This window comes from Thermobia domestica, chromosome 18, assembly GCF_964235325.1.
Source record: "Thermobia domestica chromosome 18, izTheDome1.hap1.1, whole genome shotgun sequence".
NCBI classification, from domain to species: domain Eukaryota; kingdom Metazoa; phylum Arthropoda; class Insecta; order Zygentoma; family Lepismatidae; genus Thermobia; species Thermobia domestica.
In genome coordinates, this window is record NC_137471.1 from 15,054,894 (window position 1) to 15,071,085 (window position 16,192).

The following is a 16,192-nucleotide window of genomic DNA, read 5'->3' on the forward strand; positions in this document are numbered from 1 at the left end:
GTATCAACTTTTGTGCACCCAGATTGGTCTATACTCTTTGTCTTCACTTGGTGTCAGGAATCACCTCCTAAATGTTGTCGGTGTTATTTTGAAACACCGTGTATTTATTTAAAAAAAAGTGCTTCAATGAGAAACATCGGAGAAGTATTATTGTGTGTGATGAAGATACTGCTACGGTATCGAAACGTTGCAGCGTTTGCTATTTTGTTAGCTGTAAACTTATTTCACAACATATTATATCAATTTAATCTAAGATATGCATATAATCAAACAAGAATTTAATACTAACTGGTCTATTATTTTGCAGATAGATACAGTTCACGAAACAAGTGTATTATTTAATGAAGTGGAGCCTTATACACAGAAGATTGGAAGCGCTCTATATAGAAGAGGTTTCAAACAGGGTGAAATTCTGTATTTTGTAACCACTGACATGGCGTTACTCCAGCTCATCATCCTTTCAGCCTGGAGAATTAATGGCGCCGTAAGGGGAGGATGTCCTGAAAACAATGAAGGTAAAGGAAGAAACCAAATATGCTAGTAGATTGTATTGTTTCCAAGTATTTTGCAATAAAGCTTACAAAAATTTCTCATAAAACAAAAAATTATAGTCAAAGTGGAAGGAAAGTTGCAAGTTATACGTAGGTCACCGTTGGGAGTATATGTGTGTCGATAGAAAAGACAAATAAAAATAAATACAAAGACTTTTCATCTTGATAATGGCCATGGTATAGATGTTTTCTAAGCGAGATGATCGCGATAATTCGTATCCTTGAGTAATGCTGGCCAAAAAACTGTTCTTTATAACCCTACTAGCAGCGTTCACCCCGCTTCGCTGCGGTCACCCCGGAACGCAATAAACGTTGTTACTTAGATAATTTTTACTTTTTCGCTTTCAAGTGATATGATAAAAACCATAGAAGATTGCAGTAAATGTTAACATTATATCGCCTGTCATTTATGTTAACCCGCCCCGCTTCGCTGCGGTCACCCCGGAACGCAATAAACTTTGTTACTTAGATAATTTTTACTTTTTCGCTTTCAAGTGATATGATAAAAACCATAGTAGATTGCACTAAATGTTAACATTATATCGCCTGTCATTTATGTTAACCCGCCGAGTGACACGGTCATGCGGGTTGCATATAAATACGTTTATTTTTACCTATGATGAACTAATAACAAAGGATTTGTACGTATGGACACTTGAATGGTCAATTATCTCAAGACACTGGTAATTAAAAATTAAAGTGATATGATAAAAACCATCTAGGGTCCAAATCCTAATAACCCCCCAAAAATAAAAGAAATTGGTTCAGCCGTATTAGCGTGATGAGGGAACAAAGGATTTGTACGTTCTCTTTTATAATATAGATTACCATAAGCATTAATTTGTTCTATCGAACCACCAGTGCCGAGGTTCCCTAATTCTATTGGGAGCACTAACGTTAAGCCAGTTTCTCTCTCTCTCTCTCTCTCTCTCTCTCTCTCTATATATATATATATATATATATATATATATATATATATATATATATATATATGTATGTATATATATATATACAGGGCCGGATCTAGGGGGTGCAAAGGTGCAATTGTACCCCCCTTCGTTGTAAATACACACTACCTAAAGTGAGAAGCTAGCAGTGAAAATAGGAACACTTTCAGAAATTTTCTGTTGTCGTGTTTCCGCTTGGGCTTAAAAGTTTTGCAAAATCAATAGTTTAAGTCATTTCTCTAAAAGTTCAAAAGAAAAGGATTAACCGAGAGCAGACGCTTAGCATTTCCATGGCCATTCCTCATTCACACAACAAATGCCTAAAGACATTAAAAAAAAAAAATCCAATCCAATTCGTATGTACTGATAGTTATTTGTACACCCCCTCAGAAAAGTCTGAATCCGATCCTATATATATATCCAGCATACTTGCCCGTATAAGACAAACCCATCTGATACTTTCGTATCGGAATTACCGGAGCACCCAGATTAGTACAATAAGTTAACTGCTATACTTACGACTTGAATGCTGTGCTTCCGAAACACTTGAATTTCTGAAAATAAGAGGGCAGTGGCAGTGGTATCTTCGGAAGAGAAGTTATTGAGGATATTTGAAAGCAGTGTTGCCATCCAATTTCTTTAAATAACCTTAACTTTCTCGAATTCCCCTCAATAGCTTCCCTTCCAAAGACAACACTGCAACATGCTGCACACCGTTGGAAAGGTCATCCCATCACCTTTCAAATCTGCTATGTCTTATCTCTGTAAAATAATTAAAGGATGAACAATAAGTAACAAAGTCAAAGATGGTTCATAACCTGTAGCTGTCAAACCGTTAAGATTAGGACCTATGTTCATATGAACTTTTTTTGCTTGACAGCTTTAAAGGGCTCTTTCCCCAACCACTGCTTCTTTTCACCCCCACAACCCTAGGTTAGTCCGCGCGAATGTTTAAGCTGTCACTGCTCTCAGTGTTGCCGTACCTGCGATCCACTTGTGTAGTTAAAGTCCGGCAAAATAAGGAGAAAGCTTTCCTTCCTATTCTGTTAACAATAGAAATTAAAAAAAAAAAGAGCAACTAGGAAAAAGGAATTGAGGCAACATTGGTATTTAGCCAGAAGGGATCATAAATCTCTACCACGTGTCGCGGAGACTTGTTAGCGGAAGGTTTAGAGGGGTGGACAGGGTTTTCAGAATTCCTGGAAAAAGAGCCCTCTCTTTCTGTCCCAATGTTTACTACCATTTCCCAAAATATTGCCCCTTCCTCCTCGGACCACCCGATATATATATATATATATATATATATATATATATATATATATATATATATATATATATATGTGTGTGTGTGTGTGTGTGTGTGTTTATATATATGTATAAATGAAATAATTCACTTTAACGTCCTACGATTAGTGAATGATAGTGTAAGAATTGGTGGAACGAGATTGTGGAAGGAAACGGGAGTACCCCGTTAAAACATACGGACACAATGTTGTTCACCACAAACCTGTCGGGGATCGAACCATGGATCACACACACTAGATATAAGCGCTCTACCATCCTGCCCGCAGCTGCGTGTATGTCTATATATAGGTAATATAATGGGCTGATAATGCCCGAATCCTGCATGGCTTTTAATTTATATATAGTGTTAAGAGTCTTCATTCCGGCGAAATTAAAATACCGCTAATTTTACAGTAATTATGTGATATCTTCAAATAGATAAAGGATAATTGAAATATGGAACAAGAGCGCCCTAGACAATATTATTTTGCGTGAGGTACCATTATCACAAGTCACCTAATGGCTTTCCATTTTCAGCTGTTTAGAAACGCGAAAATAAATGCCGATTTTCAAAATGGCTCGAAATCGAAAGCAGATAAGTGAGTCGTGTTAACGGTTTCTCATGTAAAATAATATTGACTAGGGCGCTCTTGTTCCACATTTCGATTATCTTTTATTTATTTGAAGATATCACATAATTACTGTAAAATTAGCGGTATTTTAATTTCGCCGGGATGAAGACTCTTAATACGTGGGTCGTCCAATATATAAGTTTCTCTAAGCTGTAAAATATGTATTTTTAAGATACATTTGTGAACTACACATACATGTGTAGGAGGGTCCTTCCTCATCTCTCTACATGATACCCATTGAGATTCAGGCTTTTGTCTCAACGTTGCATCAATTTGACTAAACCCTTTGCAAGATATGAGTGACCCAAGTTCCAATTTGTGACCAAACGGTGACTGATTCTTTGAACGAATCTTTTGGGGAGCAGGAACCACTGAACTGGTTGATGGATTCTGTTATATTTTAGCTGTTAACAGGTCCGAAACAAGCCACAGAAGTTTGAGGGGCCATGAATATATTACGGGGGGCCAAGTCATTAAAAATTCTTTTTTTTTAAATATTTAAATTGTGCATTTTATATTGAAGTATGGAGGGGCCACGAAAAGTTTAGGGGGGCCTGGCCCTCCTAGACCCCCTCTGGTTGCGGGCCTGGCTGTTAGTCGAAATAAATTAACAATCGTGCTGCACATGGGTGAAACACCACACTTTGTATCGCGCTTTTATAAAATGTACTAAGCATTCTAATAAAAATAGTAATAACAATTTAAAATTCCGTTGTCTATTTTGACCTCCATTTTCTTTAGGATCAATTCTTCTCGTAACAATAAATGCAGTCGAACCCATGTCAAGGGTTGTTACATAATAGATAGATATGGCTTTTTTTCTCTTATGTATTTACCGTGACTTTTCCTCAGTAATGAGTTTTTCTGGTAGGCAATGTCTCTACAGATAGTTTCCTTGGGGAGCAATGTACTCATGGAGACAAAGTCCTTGCGGTTCACCCTTTTGCTTTCATGTAGTCGGCAACATTGAATAGATACTATTGCTCGGCTAAAGTAAGGTAGCGTCTAATAGATTGCTGTACGTGCTACGATCAAAATGAATGGGGGAGTTGTTCACCAATCATCATACCTTACAAAGCATTCTTTCCTGTTATTAATATTACCGTTATGTAGTTATGACTTGTTAAACTTTCTCGTCAGAACTGCTGTCTCAATTGTTTGAAGAGGCCGCGGTGGCTCAGTGGTAGAGCGTTCACCTCTGGTACTTGGGGTCTCGAGTTCGATCCCAGCCCCCGCTAAGTGAACTTTGTGTTGGACAAACGCCGTGTGGGTGCTTTTCTCGGGGTTCTCCCGTTTCCTCCCACTTTCTTCATTCCACCATTTCATTTATTACTCATCATCACCGTCTCCTTTAGCCTAACCGGCATAACCGTGGGACGTAAAACTCACAGATTTCATTTTTCAATTGTTTGAAAGCTTTTGGGAACAGCCCTTCCAAAGCATCACATATTCTGTCCAACTTTCCTTGAGGTGGATCATCACCCGGAAGTCAGTACATATTTTTGCTCATTCCCTTAACTACTGCGCACTCAAACGTTACATATTATAAATATTGTACTATAACATAAAGTTATGTTTCAGCTACAACACAAGAAATTGATTCATTTGATTGTGTCTTCTGATATCGAAAAAATGTAACAAATAAAAGAAAATATTTGATTCGTTTTACAATGAACACACAAGATGGCACTTGCTATTAGATCTTACTGGAAGTGCTCAATTTTATGAAATGTTTATTTGAACGTGTAAAGTATTTTAAAGTTACTATCTTATTACGAAATAGGTATGTTGTTTGACCGTTTTTCTTGTTATGTTTCACATTTTATTTAAATATTAATTTATATTTAAGGAAATAGATTTTGAGAAGAAACTTGCGCAGAACGCCATAATGCGTTGTTGCCAAATTTGTACGTTTAATTCCTGGATTCTAGCGTTGCAGTTCGAGAAGCGGAACTTAACTGTGAATTGCGGTAGGGGTCGAAAACTAATTTCTCCAGTAAATATCCAGGCAGAATTCCATGATTACTTCCTTTATTATCTCGGAACCAGTAAACACTCGACACTACTTGGCAACACCGCACTATTCAAGCAGTGTTTAGCATAGCACCGAGAACACCTTGTGATCCACTTTAACCGCATAATATTTCGATACGATTTCAGTTACATTGAGTTAACTTTGCACAGTGATACTGATAAACGCATTCATTCAGCTCAATTTGACATCTCAAGTGCGTTTACTCTTGAAAGTTTGGGCATTACTTTACTTAGGGCCAGTCCTACAATATCCTGATATTCTTTCTGATTACTATCAGTCAGAATTAGATATCAGGAAGTTGTCAGTTACTTTAATCCGTGGCTCGTTCTACAATATACTGTGCCTGATATATACTCTGTCAGATAGTTAACCCGAAGCAAGGTTTTAACGGACCATTTGATTGGTTGGTTTTCTGCTGCTCATACTGAAAACAATTGAAACGTCAAGTGCGTTTTCAGTATGCTTGTTTAAATTATCCTATTGAAAACATGGGAACAGAAATGAGTACCGGCATTTTTTGTTATGCACGTTATAGTCTAGGGGTACACTATCGTAAAGGCAAACACAAACTTAAGTAATAAACACTTTTTAGGCTACACTTACATATGCATTGGTACCATATACATAGAAATATTGCTGTTCGTCCTTACAACCTAAGAAGCATTACTAAAATTTATAACGTTAATTTCGTTCTTTTTACACTCCATTTTATAATACTACACGTAATAACGCAATCTGAGCTTTTAATTAATTCATTTATTTGATATTACACCTCTTACACTCTATTTTCCATTTACACGTTCATACATTCCCTTCTTTTTTCAACACTTTTTTCCATTCATTTTACACTCCCACTTTTCTCTACCTTTTACCCTGTCCATCTTGGCCTTCAGCCCTCTTTAACTGTTCGAACCTCTCTCTGGATTTTGCCCTTTACCCTATTGTTATATAATAAGTGAATTATTACTTAATAGTGTATAATTTTTTTTATTAATATAAAATAAAACAAATAATTAAAATAATATTTTTTAGTGTAAATAGTTAAAGTATTTAAAAATAAAAATAATTTGAGGCTAAGGTTGTGTAAATTAAAAAATAAACTTTTTTATAACAAGTTATAGCGTAATATTTAGTTAACTTTAATATGTATATTTGTAATTTTACAATTGTTTGCAAAAAAAGTTAAAAATAAAATATTTAATAAATAAATACACAAATTTTCCAAAACTAAACAAAAAAATAAAAATAATTTTTATATTTGTATATATAATAATAGTATTTATTAAAAAAATTATTATTTAATTAATTTAAAATTTAAAAATATAGTGACAACTAGTTGTAATAAACAAAAACATTTATAAATATAAAAAGTTAAATTTTATAAATTAAAATACATTTTTTTAAAATTATTTATTTGAAATCCACCATTTTGAATTTATTTTGTTTTATTTAAAGATTTAACATAAAATTTTTAAGTAGCTGTCGTTAAAACATTAAGTATAAACTTAAAAAAAAAGTATAACTAAAGTATGGTATAATATAACAAGTTAAAATTATTTATTAGCAATTTACATGTTTTTGTAGTTATTGTATGCTTTTTTTTCATATTTTATTTGTATATTTAACTTATGTGTAATTGTTTATTTTATTTTAAATATTAATTAATTACATTATGCATTTTTCTTATATATTTTATTTAATCTTTTTTATTTTACTATTTATCACATCTAAATAAAATGTCATAAATCATTTAAATAATAGTCTCCATGTAACAGGCAATACACTATAACTCTTTTAAAAATAACAATGATTTTTTATTAGCCAATATTCTCCTTACAGCAAAGTTAGATTTGAATAAAAATAGAAAATTCCTTTCATAGAATGTTTAATGACACTTATACTTTTTTTTTTTTTTTTTTTTAACCTTAATAGAGGAACAACTCCAGTTGATGAAGGAGACAGGATGCAAATATGTTCTTTGTGATCCTGACACTGCCTCTCATGTGAAAGCTGTAATTAAGAGGTTAGGTTGGGATGTTCAACTGTTTTCTATTGGAGACGTAGATGGAGCTACATCAGTGGAAACTTTACTTGAAGATGATGGAAGTGGTAAGGCATAGAGTGAAAAGATACAGTGTAGTATAAATAGTACTAACAATTTTTGAGTTAGGATACCGCTGCAACATTATGATTATTAAACACTGTTTCAATTGTAGTGTTTCGTCTATGGATAAAACTTGAGTTGCAAACTTAATGAAGACTGAAGATGATGAAGGATCGAATCCGAACCTCACATTTGCGAGATCTTAGAGGCAAAGAGGATAATATAGAATGATTCACAAACATGGGCTCAGTTTCGTACATCCATATTCATACATAGCATGTGAAAACATCTACATATACAACATCTGAAAGAGCATGTCCTAGAGGGTCAAATGCAACCCTAGAGTACAATCATGCAGCAGAATCAGTTGAGAACAAAATTATTGCCTTGAGCTTTATGCAGGGATAAGAGATGGCGCTGTAAACACTAAGTATTGGGGAGCTTTCCTCCCATTTTTTAAATTCAATTTTTACTATTTACAATTCATTACTTTGAACAATTTTATTATTTGTTACAATTTTCATATACTATATTTCATTTTCAATATGTTCATGCGCCGCTTATCCTTCTGTATTATTACATTAATAGTGTGATAAACAATTTTATTTAAAACATGCAAATTCGGCCATCTTGGCTCGTGCCATTTTAGTACATTTACTTATTTCAAATAATTTATAATTAAAACAAATACAGTGACGTAGTCCACAAGGCCCTAAGGCTGGGACTTCCGTTATAAATCTCCCGTAAGGGAGGTAACTGAAAGAAATAAAAAAAAAAGAGCCTTATGCAGTATATCAGTTATTCTTAAACTATAATCTGTTGTCTACGGTAACTTGGATACCCTTAAGCATATAGTCAGAGCTCAACAATAAGCTTTATTATAAGAAATGCAAGTATATTAACCATCTAATGCAATTCAAGTCATTCTTTCACTTAAGTCAAAAGTAGGATTCGAAGCCATTACAAAATGTAAACTGTAAGAAATAAACCTTAGGTTCTTCACACATGATGGCAATAAGTGAATCAAATATACTGTAAGCATTCACTGCTTCTTTAACCCTTAACTCACCAAGCCTAAATCGTCAACGTTGTTTACAAAGCTGGGGTCTTCTGAGGACCCCAAGTATTATTTTAATTTCTCAACTTATTATTTTTTTGGTACTTTTTTAACGAACGTTTCATTGATCTAATTATGTAGCAGATATCCCAAAAGGATGCAGAGCACTTATAAAAATCAAGAATAAATTGGTTCTTATAGTTAGAGAGTATCACCAATATCACCCTCTGGGGTCCCTAGAGAACCACGCTTGGTGTGTTACGGCTTAATGAGAAAGGTTCCGTTCTTGCACGAAAACAGAATTAGGTATCAAGATTAAGCCTTAGTACTCACGGAAAGTCACTATGGTTTTGTTTCCTACTGTTTCCTGAGGAAATGGTTTAGGTTGGATTACGCAGTCCACTTAGAAAAAGAAATAATGCCAGGGAAAATTAAAATTTCACGAAGTATAATTAATGCATTGCCATAAGGCATGGTAACGCACGTTGGCGAATAGACTCAACACAAATTCAGTTGCAGTAAATATACTTGATCCTCATCGTTTGAACAACTGTCAGTGAAATAAACGTGTTCAAGTATGCACCCTGAGAAGAGACGGGGTGAAGACTCAAGAATAATAAAGGCAAACCTGACACACGTTAACCTATTTTCAAAAACGAAATTTCAATAAATAAATGCCTCTGAATTTATTGGGAAGATCCAGACCAATGAGGAGAGCACAAAAGATGTTCTTTGTTTAGAAACAGAATATTTTTTGCTAAAGAATTTGAGATTTCGAGAAAGGAAAAGCCTGTAAATTCATTCATTTCCATTTGCGACTCGGTGAAAGTTACCCTGTGACTCTTCTCAAGCGATGTGATATAGATAAGGCTCTTAAAACTCGCTTTTCTTACACTGTTATTATTAGCTTACACAATCTTATTCATAAGGTAGTCAAAGTAGAAATGCTAATAAGGAACACTCCTTCCGAGTATAAACAGAGAATATTCAAATAGCAAATATCAGAAATTTCGATGAATATTCCACTCGCGAAATATATATATATACAGTATATATATACTGGAATTATCCTGAACAAGGCGAAGGCAGTGATGATGAATATTAAAACTTACATTACAATTGATACTACTTGTTCCTTGTGACAGTTCGCTGTGCGCACGTGGTGCTCAATGCTGCGTCGCCAGTTTTTGCGTCGAATATTGAAACTACACGAGTAGAACAAGTGAATTGTTTCTTCTTCCATATTAATATTTACTAAATGTAGAATGCTAAATGACACAAAAATAAACTAAAAAGAATGCTCTCAATAACCACCAGGTTACAACGACATTGTATATCTATTTTGTAATTTCTTCTATTTTTATATCTTGGTTTTGGGCAACGGTGCATAAAAGTACACAATCTGTCGTGTAGAAGAAGAAGAAGAAAATAATATATATGTTGTTGATTCTAAATAGAAAGAAATAAGATTTAATCTCAATAGTTAAAGTATACGGTGTATGTTGGCTTTATAGGTGTAATCTGCATTTATAGTTATCGTAACAGTAGATAGTTACTTGTTTAAAGCGTTGCTATGACAACGAAAAAGAAAAGTATAATTAATGGAGTTTGGGAGAATAAAGGTAATAGTGATATAATTTGTTGTGCCTGATTTAATATGATTGGATCATTTTGACATTTTTTTTTTAAATTTACACGGACTGTGGGCTAGAATGTAACGTAAAATATATGTATAATATAAATTAATCATTACATTTTAAATGGTGGTTCATACGTTACAAGGTCCAGTACTCAAGTTGACATTGGACTAAAACAATGTGCAAATGTGACAATTTGTTTATATTCAAATTGGTATTACCTGACCAGGATATTAGTGCGGTTTTTCGAGGAGAGCGCTGGTGTTGTGTTTACATCAGTTTCTATGTAAGCACGGTGGGACAGGGGAGCGGAGAGCGTCACTCTGCAGTGTATCCAACGATTTCCAAAAGTTGCAGTTTACATGCTATAAGTAGCCTAATCTGTTTTAATCAAGGAAGAATTCCGATACGTTTCTACTCGAGAATTGTGGAAGTCCTCTACATTGGTCTATTGACTAGCGCATGCGCCTTTGTTGTACCTGGTTCTGAGTTGAAATCCCAGTGAGAGCTCGAAAATTAATTTTACCACTTTTCACTTTCATTAATCATTTGTCTCCTCTAGCATAAAGAGCATAATGATGGGACGTTAAACTAAAGAAATTTAATTTCATTTTTTCGATGAATATGAACTCTTTGGGGGAGAAAGGAGGTGAAGAAGAAAATTTTCCTTCGTTTTTTAAGGGCTATGGGATTTGATAGCAAGCCTTTCGGGATTGACTTGTAAAATCTGATTACAATGCATCCTTCTTTTATGATTATTATCGAAATCCAGCCTTTTGGTAAATGTGGAATAAAAGTATTGATAAAACATCAGCGTATGGGTAATGTAAGCGTAAGTATCATTGCTTCAAAACATAATAAATTCACAACTTTTATTTATGAGTAGAGAAATTCACCTTGAACTCCCTCTGAATAACATGGTCCAACTTGGTCGCAATTTCGAAGACGTCTTATCTTAAAAGTACACAATACAACTGTACAACACTGAGATTAGAGTTTATTCGCAAGTTATTCCCAAATTAATATGAAGGGTGTATGTACTTTTTTTGTAGTCTTTTTAAGTGTTCTGGAAATAACTTCTATAAAATTTGAAACTGTGTTTCTCTTAACTTGAACATATGCTTGAAGTGTTTATTACGAACAGGACAAAAGTAACTGTGATAGATTAATTACAAGTAATCCGATTAGAAACACTGTTGTTTGTATTTTAGTTCCAAAACCTGCCGCCCGCACTCGTTCGCTGGTCAGGTAATAAAGTGCGGAAAGCATGGAATGTTTACCACTGCAGAGCGAGAGAAATGAGCCACTATAATTGGCTGTACGTGCTGTTGCCATACAAATAGTTCTTGTTGCCTGATTGTTGTGACCACGTGCAGGATGGAAAAAACAGAGGAACGCAACTGTCACAAGGGACAAGTTGCATCAATTGAATTATAGGAGAAACATTATTATTCTTTAACAAGAGTATTATCAGATATTTTCTGTATAACTTCATACTAATTTATAAAAAGTGTTGATTATTACATAAAAGGATGATTATCATTCGAATTTTCTAGTTAATTTCCTAGTGCTGTCTAGATTTTCACGAACACTGATAAAACATGTAAAGCAATAAATAGCCATATGCATATAACATGGCAAAACTACCTGGTTTTAGAAAAGCTATGCTTAGTAATTAAATAAGACAACATAATTTTGAGGAGAGACAGATCGGAAACAAAGTAACATTTTATCACTCCAAACTGAAGAAACTTATCTAATGCACCAAATTTTATATTTAAGAATTTTTACCTTAGAAAAGTTTTTCTCATCTTCATTTGAAGCGATAACATTTTATTCTTTTCCCGATGTAACTTCCCTTAAGAGCAACCAGTGTTGATTTTGTTGTGGTTTGGCTATATCTAGGGCCGTGCCGTGGGGGGGACGAGCGGGGCGAGGGCCCGGGCGCCGAAGTAAGGGGGGCGAAAAATCGGGTTAGAAAAGGAAAAAAGATATGAAAAATTACTTGGAATATACGTATGGGGGCGCCGTCGTGTAGTCTCGCCCCGGACGCTGATTTTTCACAGCACGACACTGGCTATATCCACACTTAAAGAATTTATTATCATTTAATTGTCATTGGAAGAATTTATTTCATTTAATTGTTTTCATTTGCCTTATCATTAGACTATAGTAAAGTACTGTATGTATCTAATTTCAGCATTCCCTGAAAACCTCCATATAAATTTGGAAAAGGACGTGATATTTATTCCTACCACAAGTGGCAGCACAGGGCTACCAAAGGGAGCAATCCATACGCACGAAACAATAATGGCAATGCTCTATGGATCTGTGTAAGTTAAGATATTACGAAATACATTTTTTCTAAAAGTAACTGTAGACTGTGAATTACGGTTACCATAACGAAACCATGTTGTAAGCACAGACAATAATTTTGTTACTTCTGACAATACTGTCACTTTATTCATCCCCAGTTACTTATCAGTGTATGTACGTATGCAGAGGGAGATATTTAATTACAAAAATATAAAGGCAGAAGGAAATCTCCCTGCATATTGCCAAGATATAGCACCCTGCTTCGAGTGCTGTACTTTTTAAAAAAAAATCTTTATTATTTATTTATTTATTATTTGTAGAGTGTGGGGTCCACAGAGAACTTCAATGTTTACCTTTACAAACTTCCATGTGGCGGGTATCCTCTTGAGTTTCCATCAGCTGATGTCTGGGAATGCAGCATACACGATTCCTGTCTACTCAGTGGAAAATGTTTTGAAAGCTATTCAGAAATATAAAGTAAGTAAGCAACTGTAATCCAATAAATTTGGCAGATTGAATTTTTGGTTGTTGTCAAAAGTCTGTCAACAATACAAGGTACAAGGGCTATTCATTATATGTTACGACAAAAAGTGATGCAGCAATCGTGAGGTGACGAAACTTGGCAAACCGATTGCGTCATCCTTCCTTAGAAAGGAAAACCAAAGTAGAAGCCGCTAAAAATGTATCCTTTGGCTTTTAGTAGGAAGTGGAATATGATATCCAGTGATGTTTACGATACCCAGGAGTTTGCAGTTTCCAAAGCTGTTATGCAATTCAACAGTGTACATTGTAGCTTCTTCTCCGCCCATCCTGTTCCCAGATCTAGCTCCAAGTTACTTTTTTTTTTTTTCAAAAACTGAAGAAACACGGGTGGTTAACGTCACAGGGACAATGGTGAGTAAACATTGATCCTTTCTGCTGTCCAACAGGGACGAAAGCGAAGGGTGTGTACTGGGTTTCCGACTTTCTCGAGACCCCAACCTTTCTGTAAATGTAGTGTAAGTTTAGGGCTAATTTTATAAATTTTAATGTACTTTATCCTCATATTGAATTTGAAGCGAAGAAAAGCTTTGGACCACTCCCGAAATAAATTTCTGCATGCGTTCCTTCTGTCTAAGACTGTTTTGACAGCTGTGATTATAACCTTTGTTCCTGCTGGTGTTTGGCATCTTACTGATCGATGTGTAAAGTACGTTAAGACCAGAGAAGGTTAGATAGAAATCTGAGGAAGTACCGTCAAATAATCATTTAATCCTGGGGCCTTATTTTGTACCAGTGTTCGCTAAATTTTGCGTTCTGCAACACAACGCAAAAGCTGAAACAACCAATTGTAATTGCTATGCCGATTATCGCAACGTAAAACGAATATTTTGCGTTGAGTTGACACAAATCACTTTGGAATGGGACCCCTTACATGTTAGGGTTAGAACTTATTAATAGCTTCTCATAATTAAGCGTTTTATAAGCTACGAGGTTCATGTTAAAAGAAATTTAAAAAGTCCATTTTTTTCTTTCTTTTCTTTTTCTTTTTTTACAAAAAGCAAGAAAATGCTAGGAGAAAAAAAGTTCTGATTAATATATAAGTGCACATCTTCACTATTTTTCGGCGTAGTCACCATGAACCTCAAGACATTTCTGGTAGCGTGACACAAACTTCTACATACGCTCTGTGTAAAAATTTGCTGCATGAAAATGCAGGCTAGGGTGGGCCGAAAAACGTCAGTCTTTTTTCACCATCGGAAAATTTGCGAATTAGGGGTGAGTAAAAAGTTAATAAAATCGGTTTATATCTTCCGGTCGTTCATGTGCTCTAAAGGTTGCCGAAATTTTTAAAAAAAAATCACCACCGAACAGTCTACAAAGAAAGGTATATCAGTTGACCCTATCTACCTCAATTTTGATACTTTTTTTCTATAGGTTTTGAGCTCTTGGTGCGAAGAGATGTCTTCACGGCAAGGTTAAGTAACTTGTTATATTGAAAGTCTGTGTCCAAAATTCTTATGTCGAATATTTGCCTTAGGAAAAGATGTGATAATATCAACTAAGGTGTACTGTACCTGGAAAGTCACAAATAACCAATCTCCATATTTTGCGAACAATACCGTTTCCAGGATAGAAGAATTCTGCAGAAAATGAACCAACGAATTTGTCCAGAGGTTGGGTCATCTCGGCGATGACGACTCGTCTTCACAGATGATTGTCTAACGAATAAGACATATTATGATCTGAAGTAGCAATACCCAAAAGAATACGGGAACCCATAAGCAATTCCCAATCAAGTCGCATAGTGGTGTCAGAGGCGAGCGTGCCCAAGTGTTGAAACTAACGTTCACTATCTTCAACCTGGCGAAATGAATGTGAGATTGAGTGAACGTGACATCGAAACAATGTTGTGAGCATGATGTAGAAATGATGTTGAAAGGATATGAGCGTGAGGTAGAGTGAGTGTGATATCGAATGAGCTTAGTGTAGAAATGATGTGATCACGAGGTTAAGTGAGCGTTATGTCAAAATTATGTGAGCGTGAGGTCGAATGAGCATAATGTTGAAAGGATGTTGTAAGTGTGAGGTGAAGTGAGCATAAGTCGAAATGATGTTGTGAGTGTGATCCCGGATGGTGGCACAAGCGTGAGGTCGAGTGACATTGGGTCAAAGTGTGTACCTTTGGTCAGGGATAATCTTAGCAACATATGACTTCAAATTCTCCTAAAGCAGAATAACACATCTCTGACTCACAAATAACTAACACTGTCGAATTCAACATTTCCATTCATACCTTCTAATTTCTTCGAGTATATATATTTTTGTTAATCATCTATCTTGGTGACAGTATCTTGTGATGTACGTAACCTGAAACAGTCCACGAAACGCAGAAAATAAATCTACGATGCAGTAGTAATCTCGGTTCTATATGAATGAATTTATATGGTACCAAACCAATTACCGATGACGACATAGTCCAGTATCCAAAGCCAACTGACGAGACAACAAAGAAACACAGATATTTTGTCATGTCATTTCCTGAGCTACAGCCAACTTTCAAAGTACTCATGGTTCCACTTGACACTTTTTCTGAAGCTGGTGGTGAAGTTTGTGTACGTTCTCTGCACTGGAATTGAATGCTTCTTTCAGTGTTCCAAATGTATGGGCATTAGTGGTCTCAACTAAGGATGGGTAAAATTGGTTTCTAGAAAAACCGAAACCCGAAACCGGTTTCGGTCTTCTCCAAAAACCGGTTCGTTTTTTTATACCGAAACCAGCTTCGGTTTTCTTTAAAACCGGTTCGGTTTTTCTACCGAAACCAGTTTCGCTTTTCTCCAAAAACCGAGTTCGGTTTTCTTCAAAACCGGTTCGGTTTTCACCAAAACTGGTTTCGGTGAAAACTTTTGGAAAACACAAACTACAGGGTTTGTATGATAAGTAATGAGACCAGGTCTGGAAACATTGTTTTATTGATCTGATCTGTACAGGGACTTAAAAGCTTTCGAAGTACTCTCCTCTTGCGTCGATGCACTTCTGCAATCGATGTTTCCACGCTGCAAACGCCCCCTGGAAGTCAGCAGCCGGCATGTCCTTTAGAAATGTGGTCACGGCTGCTTGGATGGCTGTGACGTCTGCAAAACGGGTTC

General features: G+C 35.4%; 1 protein-coding gene across 2 annotated transcripts in view; it reads left to right on the forward strand.

The window, feature by feature from the left end:
* The window catches only part of LOC145675987 (uncharacterized), a 53,341-nt gene that overhangs the window by 11,032 nt on the left and 26,117 nt on the right, over positions 1-16,192 (forward strand). For both annotated transcript variants that reach the window (XM_081746819.1, XM_081746818.1), the window contains exons 3-6: positions 308-515; positions 7,382-7,558; positions 12,448-12,580; positions 12,884-13,040. In XM_081746819.1, the coding sequence (XP_081602945.1) occupies positions 308-515; positions 7,382-7,558; positions 12,448-12,580; positions 12,884-13,040 (675 nt within the window). The remainder of the gene's footprint in view (positions 1-307; positions 516-7,381; positions 7,559-12,447; positions 12,581-12,883; positions 13,041-16,192) is intronic.